The sequence below is a fragment of the Gnatocerus cornutus genome, chromosome 9 (genome assembly GCF_029298725.1).
Source record: "Gnatocerus cornutus isolate USDA-ARS CGAHR chromosome 9, icGnaCorn1.1, whole genome shotgun sequence".
Taxonomy (NCBI): domain Eukaryota; kingdom Metazoa; phylum Arthropoda; class Insecta; order Coleoptera; family Tenebrionidae; genus Gnatocerus; species Gnatocerus cornutus.
In genome coordinates, this window is record NC_142241.1 from 4,285,013 (window position 1) to 4,302,848 (window position 17,836).

The 17,836-nt window shown below is 38.0% G+C and overlaps 1 protein-coding gene across 2 annotated transcripts; it reads left to right on the top strand.

Moving 5' to 3' along the window:
* The first annotated feature begins 107 nt into the window (after positions 1-107).
* Positions 108-6,668, top strand: sp3 (phosphatidylinositide phosphatase spermathreecae). 2 transcript variants are annotated; one of them, XM_088045499.1, is made up of 11 exons: positions 108-309; positions 1,363-1,979; positions 2,026-2,555; positions 2,602-2,767; positions 2,809-2,970; positions 3,020-3,090; positions 3,142-3,363; positions 3,503-3,561; positions 3,612-4,097; positions 4,146-4,361; positions 4,413-6,668. In XM_088045499.1, exons 1-11 carry the CDS (start codon positions 213-215, stop codon positions 5,285-5,287), a joined length of 3,501 nt encoding a protein of 1,166 aa, XP_087901625.1. In that variant the 5' UTR covers positions 108-212; the 3' UTR covers positions 5,288-6,668. The 2 variants fall into 2 exon arrangements, with proteins under 2 accessions (XP_087901625.1, XP_087901626.1); XM_088045500.1 differs by lacking the exon at positions 3,142-3,363.
* Positions 6,669-17,836: the final 11,168 nt, after the last annotated feature.

The following is a 17,836-nucleotide window of genomic DNA, read 5'->3' on the forward strand; positions in this document are numbered from 1 at the left end:
GACGTCACTCTTTTCCCGAAATCTCCTGAATGAAATCATTTTCGTAGAATTGGGCAAGATGCGCAAGCGTACGCGCATCGATTGTAGCTTTCGAAGTGGGAAAGTGGGAAGACGTGTTGGTGTTGTCCCTCTTTGTTTACAGTAACAGAATGACAACAAATTGTGCAGTTTCGTGTGACAAGGTGGACGTTGGTTGTCGATAAGTTGACAACATGGAATTATTTCGGACAAACGATTTTTATATATTTATAAGTGGTGAATATTCTTTGTGGTGGGACAGACAAACTGGTGCATTCATACCGAAAACAGGTAAAAATCACGAAGATCTGACATTCCAACACATGATGTAACGTGTGAGGCTATTATTATTTAATTGCGGGTTGTGTTTTGGTAATTTGATAGGCGGCGGGACCCCATAAAACCGTGATTTCACATTTCGCTTATTTTTATTTATAGCCCATTGTCACTAATTAAATTGACGACTGGAAAAAATGAATGTCACCCTTTTTTTGAATGAAATTGGAATTTTTAAAGAGAGATTATGTAGAGCGTGAAATGGGACTATGATAAAAATTGAACTTTCACGAGTTTTTTGTTTTGTTATCATTTATTACAGAAAAGTGACGACGTCAGTGCAAAAGCAGTTCAAACAATCAACATGTAGGTACTCCAAATTCCAGTGGCAGCACATGTGGGATCGGAATCTCGTTATCTATTTGCTCAATGTTAATCCAATGGAAAACCTACATCGTCGTGGTCTCTAGGTTTACCAAAAATAGATACACATCGAATGTTCGTACATTATTGAGGACACTTGCTTAGATCAATAAAGCACCACCGGAAAATCCTTTGTAAACATATCAGGATTAACAGAACGCCTGAGACTCGTGTTTGATAAATGGCTTCATTGTTAAATCTTTTAGGAAGTTTTTTTATAACTCGTAGTAAATTGCGGTTTGCGTTCAATGGAGCATCCACTCCATTTACTAAATCTTTGAAACTTTCTAAAATAATACACAGTAATCCCAGAAGTATTATAGCGCAGCAGTTTTCGTGTCTCCACATTGTTAACGAAGAGAAATAAACTCTTGAGGTTCAATTCTACTCCTTTTTTGTTCTTCCGCGTCTAAACAAAACATACAATCAATTTAAAATCACCTTGCGCCCCCAAACCCCCCAAGCAAGTTGCGTCTTCTATGGAAAATAATTAAACTTGTGCGCATCAATTAACTTCACTTTCTAGCTCACTTTCTTCTTCGTCACGTGTCCATTAGCACGCAAAACTCGCACTTTAGACCTTATCAAAATAAATTACCGGAAGTTCATGTTTACCGCGAGGTCATTTAATTTTTCAATTTCTAGGTTGGGACTTGGCCGACGCTGACGACCCGATCTGTCTCGGTTTTTGCGACGGAATCATCGGAAAAATTGAGCACTCTTCAGTTTTTGAACCTCGTCTTCTTCTTATCAAAGAAAGTCTTCCAGTGGGGAAACTCCACGGCCATAATGATGTCTTCAAAATAAAGTCAGTAGTTTTCGTGCCGTTGGGACCAGAAAATGTGGAACTCAACCTACAGACATGTCCAAAACATAAAAGTTATACTCAGAAAAAAAACACGAATTCGATTTTTGATATTCAGAAAAATGCAGCTTTGACGAAGACGTGGGGGACGTTGAAGAGTGCGGGGAACACAATCAGGTCGACGACGCAACAAGCGGCTGCGATGGCCACCGGGACTCCCAAAAAGAAGGATTTTAAAGATAAGGAAAGATTCGAGCGGCAAATCGTGGAGGAGTTTCACAAGATCTTTACTGATACGAATTCTTTTTACTTTTCGCGGACTACGGACTTGACGAACTCTTTACAAAGGTTGTGTGTGTTGGACAAACAGAATTTGGAGGGTTCGATGGGGTGGAAGACAATCGATGACCGGTTCTTCTGGAATAAACACATGCTGAAGGACCTCCTAGATCTTGATGTAAGTAGTCGTTTAACAAAAACAAATGTTAGTGATTTCTTTGTAGAACCCTCTGTGTAATCCTTGGATTCTCCCCATCATCCAAGGCTACATTCAAATCGAAAATTGCCGTGTGGATCTCCCCAAAGACTTCCAGTCGAATAATGAAGACTACGAAATCTTCACTCTCTGCATTTTGTCTCGCCGGAGTCGCTTCCGTGCTGGCACGAGATATAAAAGAAGAGGAGTTGATGAAGATGGTCAATGCGCAAACTACGTTGAAACAGAGCAACTGGTAGCTTATAAATCACACGAAGTTTCTTTCGTACAAGTCCGAGGTTCGGTACCAGTCTACTGGTCACAACCAGGGTACAAATACAGACCTCCTCCTCGAATCGATAAGGGGGAAGCCGAAACTAAGGTCGCTTTCGAGAAGCATTTTTCCAACGAAGTCCAAAAGTACGGTCCTATTTGTGCCATCAACCTCATCGACCAAACAGGCAAAGAAAAGGTGATTTTCGACGCCTATTCAACGTACATCTTGCATTATAATAGTCCTTTTCTCACTTATGTTACTTTCGATTTCCACGAGTATTGGTGAGTAGTTACCTCACCGAGTTTCATGGTCTAATTCTTTGTTTAGTAGAGGAATGCATTTCGAAAACGTGTCCATCTTGATCAACGCCCTTGGTGATGTGATTAAAGATATGAATTACTGTTGGAGGGACAAACAAGGTCATATTTGCTCACAGAATGGGGTTTTTCGTGTCAACTGTATCGATTGCCTCGATCGGACGAACGTGGTTCAGGTTTGTTGGTGTTAAGGCTCCAAATCTATTTTTGTTGATAGACTGCAATAGGTAAAGCTGTGATGGAGATGCAATTTTGTAAGCTAGGATTAATTACCCCCGAGGGTGTTATGCCGAACAGCATCAAGAGCACGTTTCAACTGCTTTGGGCTAACAACGGGGACACCATCAGCAGGCAGTATGCTGGTACCAACGCTCTCAAGGTAAATGCAACTAGGATAAACTAGAAACACGCAAAATATTTTTTTCCAGGGTGACTACACTAGGACTGGCGAGCGCAAGTTCACCGGAATCATGAAAGATGGCATGAACTCAGCCAATAGGTAAGTCTCGACGATGGAACTTCCCCAAACTATCGCTCCATTTATGTGTAGATACTACAAAAATCACTTTAAAGACTCGCTTCGCCAGTGTTGTTTAGATATAATGCAAGGCAGCCGGTTGAACGATGTCGAAATCCAAGATTTTTGGGCGAATTTGAGAACCTTAGGTTGTATTGCGAGCGAAATTCTGCCTAATGAACCTCCATCGTACTCGCCTCAAATAGCACTCCAACAGGAATTCGAATTCGCGAACGTCTTATACCAGTTCTCTAGGTCAGTTTTGACAGTGTTGACGATTAACATAGAACAAGACTGAAGCTGTGTTAGTTCTTCGGTACCTAACATCACTCACAATCTTAATCATTAATTTCATTTCCTCCTTTTCACCTTTTCAACATTTGTCACGTTCTAGGTACTATCTTAGCCGTTTCAAAGACTCGACTCGTCAAGGCACCATCGACCTCATGCTCGGTAAGTCTCAAATCTTCACTCTTCCTGTACTTACTTACTTCTTTCTTCAGGCAACGTCGTGTCCGAAGAGAATTTCAACGAATCCAAAACGCAGCTCGAAGAAGATAGTGCTGCCACCGCCGAACACGTTAAACTCCTAATCGAAGACTGCAAGAAAATGTTGATCAACCAACCCGAGCTGGTCTTGGGTTCTTGGGGTTTAATCAACGCAGACCCGTCGACGGGTGACCCCAACGAGACCGAAATGGACTCGATTTTAATCTTAACGAAAGATTCGTACTTTGTCGCCGATTACGACGACCAAGTTGATAAAGTTACCAAGTACCAAAGAGTTCTGTTGAAAGATGTAACGTTGCTTGAGTGTGGCGTTCCAGAGGCTGGAGCCTCGTTGTTTAAAGCAACGAAAAATCGGTTCTGCATTCGAATAAACTACAAAGTTGATGACGTTCTGGGGTACTACCACATGTTCCGATCGACGCATTTGAGGTTCTTTAATAACATGGCAGTGATTATAAAGAATGAAGAGGAAGAAATCGGTAAGGGAGGTCGTGTTGCATGTTAAATCTTACGCTTCATTTTTGTAGAATCCTTGAAGGCGATTTGTGAGGCATTCATCGTAGCTCTGGATATTTGCGGGTTACCACCAATTCCCTTCAGTTCCGTCAAGTGTCTGGATCGCCGGAAGTCGAAAGTCATCAACGACGACGGTCATAGAACCGGCATTTATCTGGATATCGTTGGCTTGCCTCAAATGACTCGCAACGTGTCAGAGGGTCAGTTATTATCCCTTCGAAATGTCGGTAAGTTCTCCCAAAACTGACTTAAGCTTTGTTAAAATCGCATTTCTAAAGGTTCCAAAGCTATTTCAAACATGACCCAACAATTCAGTAAGCTAAATAAAATCGGCAACACGTTTAAGAAGAACAAATTCAGGAAAGCAAATTTCACCATTGGAATGAACAAAGAGTCTTCCAGCGACACTGACGACGACTACGAAAACTCCATTTTCCAGCCAAACACGACGGAAACCGGCTCTTTACATTTCGCCACCGATTCTAGCTCTAGCGGAAACCGAAGCATCGAGCAAGCTGAAGAAGTAACCGAGAACACCATTTTGACCGGCGAAGTCAAAAGCGACGCTTTTTTACCGAGCGTTGGCATCGTGATGGGCAACACCAGCGACACTCTCGAAGTGACTCTCGAACCAAAACAGAATCTGTTGACTCGCGAAGACTCTTCACAAGTTGACAGTGTACAACTTAGCAGTATAATGCAAAATGTGTCGCTACAAAACGCAGCGCCCGAAATTCAAATCAACTCTGAGGGGTTCGACACCAAGAAGCAACCGCCGAACACGCTAAGACTCGACAAGAAACTTAGCCACTCGTCTGGCGAAGTCGACGATCCCGAACTGAAACCATCGGAGCAAAGGTTCGAGAAACGTTCCAATTCAGAATATGATGTCGCTTTGAATATTTCACAGTCTCAAAGCGAGTCAGCATTGAAGAACAAGCTGACCAACATCACGAGTCCAGTTGCTAGTGCCACCAAAGATCTCGTTTTTTCACCTCTTACCAAGTTTGCAAAAGGAATGCAGAACTTGGGGGCGAATTTAGACCCCAGGAAGATTGGGCAGGTGAGACAAATCACAGAGAAGGACATGGAGGAGCACAGGAAGCTGCAAGAGAAGTGGCAGAACAGCAAAACCAGGCTGATCGCGCTGTAATTAGTCAATTTTTCGTTATGTTGCCGAATTTTCTTTAGGGATCCTGACACCAAAAGATTGTAAAATTAAGTAGTAGTGAGGTACAATGGCTGTTTTATAGGTTAATCGTGAAGTGAGACGCATTCAGATAGACGCTTTAAAATGTTGTAGTGATAGTTTCGAGTGTAGATTGGCTGTTTTAGTTGTAAAGGTGAAAGTGAACACCCACGCTACACTCTTGATAGCTGTAAAATATGGAGATGAAGCATTAAGTTATAATTTTCACTTGTTCTCATTTAAAATTCGACAAAATGAAATTAATTCATGTGCTCGTGCTACAGAGACTCGTACGACTTTTCAGCGGAAACACTTATAGTTAATTGAATTTATTGCGTGTTTGTAGCACACTTGAGACGAAATTACTTAAGAGCACTCAACGCGACTTAATTCAATTTAATATTTGCGATACATTTTTAATCGAAGCATTTAGTTTGATACCGAAATGTCCATTAAGGGCTAAACTGACTTGTTTAAAGTAAATGTTATGTAAATCTATAATGGAATTTCTGGAAACAAGCTAGGCAAAAGTTACACTAATCCCATTGCTCCAGGTCTATGAACCGTAGTTTGAGAATAAATGTTCGGTTTATCCCAAATCAGTTTTTACCGCTCTGTAGCACGAGACCTCTAATTCCGCGTGTCATTGTCAATTAAGCCCCGAAAGTAAGAGAACCTACCTTGTGATGGTGCAACACAAAACTGGCAAATTCGCACTTGTTTATTCAGACTTTGATGGAGCAAAAAACTGTGTTTAATAATTCATGACTGACCTTTCCATTTCTCTATATTTACCCTTGGTCCTTCAATTTTTTACGAGCGTTCATTATAATTACCGCGTTTCGATATCTGTTTTTAGAGGACATTCCTAAAAAAAGCAGAAAAAGTTTTAATTTAATTTTGCCTATTGTTGGAGTGTTATGAAAACAGTTTTGTTGGCGGCCGGGTTGCTCTAAAAGCAAATGAGAAATTTTCATTATCGCAACAGTTTTCTATTGAGTCCGATAAGGCTTTGACGTTACCACTCATTCAGTATTATGTGAGAAAGTGCGAGTTAGTATTTGCGTAGGTTGACTACTTAGCTGAAAGCTTTAATAAATAAAAGCACAAAGCTTTTTAGGATCTACATGTGATACTTTAGATGTAGCGTTGAAATCATATCTATTGTTTTGTTGGTGGAAGAATTAAGAAACTTAACTTCTACCGCCAACAGTTTTCTCTTGGTGTACTTAATTTTAAGTCTAGACACGAACAAAGTCAATTACTCGACATTCCTAATTCTGTGACATATTGTTATTGTTTCGCTGGATTATTTATTGTTTTACTATTAGAGGATTTACAATCAGCTGTTGTCTTTCTGTTTTCCCTCCCCAAAGCTTTGATGTTATCAAGTTTCGAACACGGCTCGCAGGGTTCTTCAGGGAGTATCCGTCACTGTCAACTCACACCTGTCAAAATTAACTTCGTGACGGGAAATCCCCCGATCCTAGTATATTTTGCCGGCGCTACCGGAGATTTATGAAGCCGTTTCCGTAATGATAAACAGGTCGCGATTTTGAGAGATCCCAACTACTTTACGTACTTGAAGAGGATCAATATGCCAAACGTACACCTAAGGCACCGTCTGGAATTGATGCATCCGGAAAATCCGGGCTTAACGGGCGTGCAAAGTTTGTTCTAGTTGACGAAGAGGTAAAGTTGTGATTATCTACATTTTCGTTCCGGTCTCGACGACGAAAACGGTAATTAGAAAGGCGTAAAAATACGACCAGCACCAGCGGGACGGAGCTAACACCGAAAAGTTTCTGGGAGAGATCCCTGGATACTACCTCTTTTCGGGAAATTTATTTAAAAATGAATCGTGATGGAGCCGTAATTGTCCCGAAATAAACTTCCGAAATTAATCCCCAAGCGATAATACGTTACTTTATTTGGTTCGACCTCCTAATCGATGAAAAATTGCGCGGATCGGACGCGGACCATTTAATTCGATTCAATTTCCAAATATACAGACAATGGCTAGTCAAACTACTGCTAAAAATAGAAAACAGAGGAGAGGTATCGATTGTGCAATCCAAAGGTAAAACTGATCAACTCCTTAAAGAGACCACAGTGTTTTCAAAAAAATTAGAACAACCAAATACATATCAAATATCGTCCAAGGAACAAGTTTACTGATTAAAGTGCCTCTGGATTTGATGTTATGAGATATCTTCATTATGCTTATTATGATCTTTCAATGCCTGCAAAGAATCTCGAGCCCATTTCAATTTCACTATAATCACAGCAAAACTCCCTTCTGCACCAAAATAATAAAGTTAATTCCGCCAAACCAGCTCAAACAAAACTAACGAGGCCTTTCATTAGTACGATGCATCCCAGTTTCAATTTCTTAACACGTACATCCTTTTTGTGGCAGTGAGGACGATTCTTCAACAATAAAAAAACTTCCTCTCAATGCTCACAAAAAGAAGTACGAGAAGATTTTTGTAAACAGCCGCTTCAAAGACTCGCATTTTTCCCTCGAATTTCCCTCGCAATGAACCGGAAACTTCCGTTCCGTCACGCGAAAATCACCCCGACTGATCCCGACATAATTACGGGAATCATTCATTACAACACGGAAAACTAGTGAGAATGATTGGGGTAAAAAAAGTAACTGGGTTAAGGTTCATGGGGTGAAATGGAGCAGCGCTTTGCAAATTACCTCATTATCACGGGTTTAGAACGGGAAGTAGTTGACTTGGATGACGTCCGGTGGATAAGAGACTGAGATTTTTATGTCAACAGCATTGAATTTTTATCGGAACAGACGTGTCCCCAAAATGGGCCATAAATAAAAAGTTCGGATTATAAAAGTAATGGAGTGTTTTATGAGATGGGGGCAAGAGGCTGCAATGAAAATAATAAATCTTCCGAAAACACTACTAAATACTACAGCGGCTATAAAAGCGCCAGCTTAGCTTAAAATGTAACGCCGCATACCTGTATGCGTGGATCCCTCTGTATACAAGTGGCTACATCCCATTTTTGACGGAGTTGCTAATGAGCCGAGTGTTTGTGTTGTCGCAACTTACTAAAGGAATCAAGAATTTTTGTTAGTACAACCCTTGCTTTGAATATTTTTACATATTCTTACCCCATTTGCTCCGAGTCTCGGTCCCCGCTAGGACACTAGGGGCCACCACCACCACCACAATTCACATTGAATTAAAAGTCCAGAAACAAAGTTTGAACTTAAATTATTCACAAGCACGAATTTGATTACAAACTGGCACTAAATTATCAAATAAAGAATTTTACAACTCCATTTTGGTTCGTTCCACAGCACACTTTGATGACTTACTTGAACTTAGCGCTGAAGTGCAAGGGTGCCAACGTGGGCATTAAACTAGTCACTAGTTAATTTAATTGGTTTCAATTTACAGACCGGTTTTAGGGTCGTGGGACACAATCTAAGGCCGCCGTGTGTGTATTTTCTGTTTAGAATAAATTTTGAATGAACTTTAATTTAGATAATTCTTGCACTACTGACTCGGGTATTTTTGTCTATTTTTAATTTTTTGATTTTGTTGTATTTTCAAACTAAGCACAATTCAGAGAAACTACACACTTTTATTAATTTCAATAAATTTAAATTTAAATAACACGCATCGGAACAGAGTTTTTTTCTGCGTTGGGTTGGCGATCCAATGACGTATGTCGCGGTAAGTTCAACCTGTGGTCTGAGAAGGCTGTGATTTTAAGTGAAGTTGTAAAAAAACTGCGATTTTACAGTTAATTGTGTTGTCAAGTGGAGTTGGAGTTTTTGGAGGCTCATAAGACTTTTCTGTGAATTGTGGAGCCAAAATTGTGCCAAGGTCGCTGTCAAGAACTAACCTCACTCCTCAGTTGCAAGAGGCACCACTTGTAAGTAAACACTAAACTGTACATAGTTAAACACCTTTGATACGATTGCCAAGACAATGGCAACCATGGAATTTAACCAGAACTTAAAGTTAAAGTTAAAGTAAAAGCGGTCTTGGCGTTTCTAGCTAACCTTAGTACCTACTTTGTCTGTACTTGATGAGATTTATCAAAAATGGATCGAGAACAGTCCTGGCATTGGCGTAAGCGCTTCGATCGCTTGAGCGGATATTATTAAAGGTATGTGAACTACCAATACTAAAACTCAGGATAGCCAACAGGGTATTCAATACGTGCATTACAAAAGGTAAAAGAAAGCGTCCAGGTTTTAGATGTCGCTGTTGCTACATTATCTCTAAATTTTTAAACTTTGGGTTCTTTCGTAGAATTTCATTCAAAGCCGAATCGAATTCAATACGTCAGTTTGACAGGTCAGACGTGAAAAGCACGTTCCGTTGGTTAGAATACAGTTGCTTGCGCACTAATAAATGTATTTTTTAGGAACCAGCGCTACTAACACCTTACAGTAGATCGTCGTATTTTGGTCAACCCTCACCACTTAAGTTATGCCTTCTTAGTTGTAAATTTTCTTAAGGAAAACCAAACTCATTTTTCCATAAGAAAGACAATAAATGTATGTAACGCAAGTTGTTTCGTCAACTGCAGATTTGTTGATTTCTGTGCACAAGCTACTCGAGCACCTAGTGTGATGTCACAAAGCAGCTTTGGTATGTTTTACATTTTTAAAGACTGCTTTAATAAAGTTTATGATTTTTTAACGAGAAAAAAGAGGTAATAATAAAATAAATATAAACGTGATTAGGTAGGGCGAAATGGGGCGAAGCATCTTTGAAAGCTTCATGGTATTCACTCACGCTTATCACACTATTTTTTATTTTATTGCTTCACTTACTGTCCTACACTTTCTACTTCTACTCTACCTGCCAGAGTAGCTTAAGCTACACGAATCTGCACTTGGACAGGCTGCTCTGTACAAACAAACAGAAAATAGCTTCACTTTTTGCTCAGAGGACCTGGGTGTAGACAAAACAACAAACCTTATGTGCCTATCTCAGATTTCAAAAAAATAGCTGCGCTCGACAAGTAGATTTTTGGAGGTTGTTAGTCTTCGTTTTTAAAAATATTTCGGTAACCGTGCTGATTAAGATTTGTTGACATTTTAACAATATGCTCAAAATTAATTCAGGCTTTTGATGTTTTGTAATTGGCAAAATTTTAATAACAAAGACGTGATGAAAATGTACACGTGTACAGCGTTCCTGCGCATATACAGCGTGAGCAATTTCTTTGAATATGTTCGTTAACAACTCACTTAAAGTTAACTAAACAGTGACCCTTTGTTCAAACTTAAAGTCCAGCCTCCATAGTTTGTAATTAGTTGGCAACATCACGTCCATTCAGGTGTACAAACATTGAAAATTTAATGTCTACTTTGATGCCCCATAATTGCTTATGCGTCTAATATAATTGGCTAATTGACGAGCCAATCAAACGTTAATTGAGGTCAAGTCTACGCACAAGTTCCGAATCTCCATTTTTTTACTCTTCATCCGTGATAATCCATAATTTACCTGAAGCGGGCACGTGTGCTCGCTTGACATTTAGCCAAGATGCAGCCGTTTTTCCAATATAGGTCGTACATGCGGCAATGAAAATTTTGCGTGTGCGACGAAGGAAACTGCTCGAGGAAGTGCCTCTAGAGAGTGGAAACAATTAGGAATGGTTCGTTTAACATACTTTGACTACGACCTTAAACCATTCGATTTGGAAGGAAAGTCATTTTTCGAGGAAGATAACGCTTTAATACAAATAAAATAGATCTAATTGCGTTTATCATTCTGAATTCGTTGAAATAATAAAATCAATTATGTCGGAACGAGAACTGGGAGAATTGCCTTCGGTGGTGGCAAAGCAAACGACTTTTTTGCGCTTTCAGTGGTGAGGAGACGTTATGAAATTATATCGTTATATGTAAAGGCCAGACGATTTTTCTTTCGTCTATTATTTGCAGATAAATCTCACTAGTGTCGACGGTTTTTCTGTAGGGGGTCGTTTATCATGGGTTTTTAACTTTTTCACGATTTATATTAATCACGTTCTAATAAATGTAGTCGCTGAAAGTTGGCATTCGGTTGAAAGTGAATAATATAACTTTGCAGACAAATCATACTTTGGATTCAAAAGTGGTAAGATAAATACCGGGCTAATGGAAAAAGTTTTTTGTTTATTTTACATTTGGTAAAATATTAAAACAAACCCATTTTATATGTAGATTTCGGAATAATTCGCTGATGATCTAAGCTTGTTATTCGACTTGTGAAAGTAAACATTTGGTGGATGCGCCGGGCGAGTTGCAATAATCTTTTCAATGCTACTAATTGCTCTTGAACTGCATCGCCGTCTAGCGATTATCTCTAAAGCAAATCAATACTAAGAACTTGTCCACTTGGATAGATTCTCTCTGTTCCAAGCATTATAAGACTGCATTTTAGAAGCCCTGTTGGTGACACAGATTCTTTGTCTTTTTCGGAGCTTTTTACTAAACCTTAAATTAACTTTTGACGAAGATAAGGTCGTTGGATGTGAAACAAACTGTTTTATTAGAGCACAGCTGCTTGAGCAAGGTAACTGTGCTGATGACGTTTAACGAGATTTTGCAACTTTATGTCGGCGATTTTCCTCGAATTAGTTAATAAAATGTAATGACTTTGACATGGTCTCACTTGCAGGTATGTAGTTAGACGCAATTTTGTTTTGAAGCTAAAGTACGAATCTTTGACCTCCCACAAGCATTACACCACAAATGACTGGGAGAAGGATTCCGGCTGTTTATACTTCGTTACAAGTTAATTGTAAACTTTGCACATTAAAAGTTCAAACGATGCGTGGGCAGGTCGTACGTTCCAATTTTTTATGTTTTGTTGTTTTATCGAGAGTACACAAATCGCGTGACAATCACAAGCAATACATGATATTAAGGACTGGGGAAATTATAACGACACGTCGTAATGTTTTTATCGGGTCAAGGCTACTCCGGATCATAACTAAAAAAACTCCCTCGCCGGACATCGAGGAACAATTCGTCACGAAAACAAGATTATGTCTTTTACTCAATTTCCTCTGAAAGCGTATCGCTGCATTTCTCGAAACAAAGTTATCGAAATGTTCATGGATTTCGCTTGCAGTCTTGCATCGGAATCCGAGTCTCTTCTTTTCGAATTATTTCGAATTTCGTGCTCTGCATAATATTCAAATTTATTTGCGTTGGCGTCAAAATTAATCAACTTAAAAATACACCGAATCGTGACCTCCGCGTGGTTTCATCGCGACAAGGGATGCAATTACGGACAAGTGGATGCGGATTTTCCAAGACATTGGAAAAATTGCGGGTGGAGCAGAAGTGGCGATAAGACAAAGTTAATAGGTGGATAGGCAACTGATTATACAGACGGATTTTTATTATTCGTTGTTTCCAATTAAACTTTCCTCTCCATTTCGCACTAAAATAATTTCCATATTTAATTGCCTGTGCGTACAGAGGTCAATTTGCTCCCCACCGAATCGAATTAAACCAATTTCGTTCTGTTTATATTAACGAGATTAATATGGGGCTTTTATGAGAGTCGGGGCGCCTGAGGTGTATCCGATGCAAAATTTATCTAGCGAACTCAGGCAAGAACGAATGATCAGAACGGACCATAAATCTACCTCTTCCTCGCACCTAACTATTATTACAAATATATTCGAGCACCTGAAGTCCGTCGATAAATTACAAGGGCGAAGGTGTAATTCTCAACCCTCTCAGTCTCACTGAAGTTAAAACTATTTGTTCGCCGAGAGAACAACAGTAGAGCAATTTTTTCAGTAGCTTCAATTTCGGGATGCGATGAACTTCGAAATATCCAGACATATAATTCCCAATGGAATTTAATAAACCTAAGACTAGAATCGCACTGACGGAAGTGGAATCATCAAGAATTTCGGTCAATAAAAAACGCATTAATTGTGAAAAATTGCAAGGAGAATTTTTGACACTTGCTGGAGTTGGGAGAAATGGAAGCTATTTCGACGATCAAATGTGATGAACGTGCGCCATGAGCCGAGCAGAAAAAAGGAAAAATTTATTTGCGCTTGCGAAAACTTGGGACAGACGCATAAATTCAAAGTTGCTTACGTGTTGGTACCATGTGAAGGGAAACCTTAAATTCCAACAGTGCCGCCAACATGTAAGCAAAAACAGAGCCTGTATTATCTTTTTTGTATCTCAATTCGTTCAGAAAGCGTCAATTTCCTTTCGCTGAAATATTTTTTGTCGGTGCGAATAGGTAGCAATAATCTGGTTGGGTTCGATCGATCATCGTTTATTCCAATAAAGTCTGGCCACAAATGCACTTCAAGCTTGATAGATCTCGCATTTGTAGCGTTGTGCGTGAAAGCGTCGGTCCCAGCAGCGTTTTAACATTGTAAATTGAACAAAGCTCGTAAAAGCCGTTGTTCCAAATTCGACAAGACATATTTCGAAGCGTAAAAAAATTCATGGCAGCGAAGTGTCCGCAATTAAATTTAATTGCGGTGTGTCGAAGGCCTCGTAATGATATTATCGATTAAAGTTTTACAACGTTTATTTGAAAATAAATACATTTTCGACATAAATCCATTTGGCAATAAAAATGAAAATTGTACAGAATGTCTCATTAAAATTGGTTTCTCTTTCTTTGAGTATGCGATTGCTCCTTCTTGTATCACAAATTGTAGTTACAAAATATGTTTTTATTACGTGATTATCGAGATACACTCCATACAAGGGTTTTAGTCTATGGACGTTTATACAAGTAAAATTTCGGTGACAAAATGGCGATGGCGCCATGTTGTCGCGTCCACTGAACGAAAGAAACAACATTTAGGTGTGTCTGAAAAGTCGACGCAGAAATTTTGCTCGCTGGTTCTTTTGAGACACACAATTTTTGATTGTACATTGTTACATTCTATACACTTTGGTGTTACATTTAAGGGTTTTATCATACAACAATGATTGGAGTTTTACTTAAGTTGTCTAATGGATTGTTTCCGTCTTGGTCAATTTTCTGCTATGATATGAAACATCTACAGGTAACGTTCATTTTTACATTTGAAGCTTGATGACGACGACATTAGAACCGAAACGTGCCGCAACTCCGTTATCTAATCTAAATATAGAACATATCATGAATGGCTTATTTATTAGTTTCAATTGCTGGTAAGACCTCGGCCTTATAAATAATTAAAGAGGATTGATTCCAACGTTTCTAACGATTTTAGTCACGCCATCAATTTTTCTATGATGGTTCGGACAGACAAACTCTCTCCGAACAATCGATTAAAATATTAATACGGGCACGTAGATGACCTTCTCGAGGAGAAGAGCGTTTGCAGGAAACTACTACGACAGGTATTATAGCACTAAATCATAACGCAAAGCCCATAATGATGTTCGCATGCTACTCTGCACCTTGAACCTAATATTTTGTCACGCGCGACCTGACCCTTGAAACTACGCTATTCATTCAAGAGCACTGTTACAGAAGTCATCACGAATGCTGGCTTTGAGACCACAATGGAAATGACTGACATATTTTAACTTGCTGATATGCAGACAATATTACGGTGCAGCGATTCATATTTATTCCGGAAAAGGTAATAACACTTTGCCACTGTAAGTTTAGAAGGGAAAGAACGGTTCTTGCTGAAACATGTTTTTACATAGCTCGTACATCCTGCTGTTATCATCAGTTTTACAGTTATTGTTGGATTTTTTTACACTCTCGGTAATATTGTCTTTAAATGATACGCTATTAATATTCAGTAAAGATTGCTTCAGTCTATAGAGGAAGTAAAATTAAAGCTTTTTATTTTAAATAATAAGTACAGCAGAGTTTTTTTGGACGCCATATCTCTTCAATTTAACGATATTTATTGTTATCAGTGAGGTTTTAAATACCTACACAAGTTGACATACCGGGTGTTCCGTGAATTGTTGATATAGGGAAATATTTTATTTTTTCATGCTTTCCCCGTACCGTCAAATTAAATTTTGTTAATGGCGAATTGTGCTCTAGAAAATTCTTAATCTGAACATTTCAAATTTTCTGCTTGAAATTTCTAAAGTTGTATGACTGCAAAATGAAGGTCGTTACTGTGTAACGTCGCTTTGTGCCTAAACTTAACTTTTTACTGTAAATAGTCTTTCTAAAGCAGTTTTATGGTCCCTGTTTATCTTTGGTACTATCCATGCACAACTAAATTTAAAAAGTTAGGTTAGTTCTACAATTTTAAGTAACACCGTCTTTTAAAATTTCAAGTGGGAAATTTTGCTAATAATTCTTCAATAACAGTGACTTCTAAAAATGGCTCTCAAATTAGGAATCTCATATAGCACAATCCACTATTAATTCAATTTAATTTGGAGGTTCGAGCAACAATCCGCGGAGCACTCGGTATATCTATTTTTTTTAATACAAATATTTTATCTTCGATCGTTTGGAAAGTATACTAGAGCTCATTACTACCAATCCATTTAAAAAAAATAATGGCAGCAGCCTTTACCAATTTTTATTTTCAATTACGGCAGCAAAAGCGTTTGATCTTGTCGCAACACTGACAGACCCAGAATAGAAGCTAACCAAACTGCTCATTAATTCTATGCAAGTTTGTCAAAACTTGTTAAATCCTTATTTATATCTGTATTTAGGTATAAATCCTTAATTAATTATTAATTAATTTTAAATGTTGGCGCTTTAACAAAGGTTTAAAATTAAAAATTGCTACATTCAATTTTCCTCTAATTAACTCCCTAAATAATAAAAGCCTAATTTGCACCAATTTTCGAAAATTTACGTAGTAGAGTGGACTGATAGCAATGAGCTCAAGTTTAGGCACTTTTTGCACGTAGTTTTGTTTAAAAAAATAGACGTTTAGTGTACTTTGCAATAATAGCTATTTGTGTACGTATTAACATCGCGAAGATTCACATTGCCGATTGAAAGAGAGATTGAGTTAGGAGTTGTCGGCAATGTGAATTTGCGCACGTTATTTTTTTCTACAATTTTGTAATGTAAGCAATTAAAAACTACTTCTAGTTGCAATTTTTTGGTTAACAAAACCTAACTGCACTTCACCTTCAATCAAATTGACTCGTTGTTGTGGAAAAATCGACCCATGAAATAGGTGATTTATTGAAAAAAAATCGAGAACGAGCGTTTTTTTTAATTTTGTCGGACTATTAAGCGGCCAAGTAACAGTACTCAGAAAACGTCTACTTTGCGTTGTAAAATGCAAGCGCAAATGTCTACTTTTTATGTGGATTGTAGACAAAAGTTTTATTGCACGTTTTTTGTTTAGATACGACAAATCAGCAGTCGACTTGTATTTATTACGACATTTGATAATAGATGATTTTTAATTATCTGTTTCTTACAAATTTGAGACGTTTAAAAGGTTTCTTCATGGCATTTGTGGTCTTTAAAACACTCATAAACTTGTATTTTAAATTAGCCACTCATACAATAAAAACCACGTTTTTACACTTGTATCTTAAAAAAATTGACACATAAAAATTGATGGATAAAAAACACATCTATTATAGTAATGCGAAGTCTACAACATATCAATCATTTTTTTTCTATTTTAAAGAATTCTCATCCAATTTTTATTGATATTTGTATTTATTTGAAACTTCACAATAAAATACCGTTAAATTGAAGACATGTGGTGTACCAACACCTATTTTTTTACTAAATAAGAATATTTAAAACAAAGTTTTTGTAAATATGTCTATTAAAAATTTGAGGCATAAAATTGGTGGATGCGCCAGGCCTAATATGAAAACACATCTATTATAGTAATGTTCAGTTCAAAGAATTCTCATTATCTAATTTTCATTGACATTTCTATTTATATCAGTTTTATTTTTGTTATCAATTTAGTAAATACTTTTCGACCATTACCTTCCTTTAATTCACATTTGGTGGCATTTGATATGTCGATGTTCAGATCGATTACATGTTTGAACCAACTCGTAGAAACTAACTTTATTACTAAACTTTGATGAATTTACAATTACAACATACTTTGATTCAAATCAAGGTGCGTCTTCTCCATTACGACGGCGACGCTCTACAGGGTGTTAGGTAACGTTACGGCCATAGACTAATGGGTAATTAAGGAAGGCAAACTGTCTTGGAATCCGCGATTAACTTTATTTTTTTCGTTTTAGTTAAAAGCTACAAGGCTTTAAAATTGACCAATAGAATGGCGTCAAATAATTTTTCAATTTTGCAGAAATCCAAGTAGCTTTTGGACCAAACGAATAATTTGTCACTTTCCCGTCACATTTGAAGTTTTAAATCAGTGGCGTCAATAAAAGGGAAAAACAACGCAATTTTATTCAAAAAACAGACAATAAAGCAACACTACAATAGATGTTCAAAATGGCCACCATCTTGTTGAACACATTGTTGATTATAAACGACGCAACAATGTTTCCTTTATTGTACCCAACACATTTTCGTTTTGACGAACTTGATTTGTGATGTCCACAAAAATGGAACA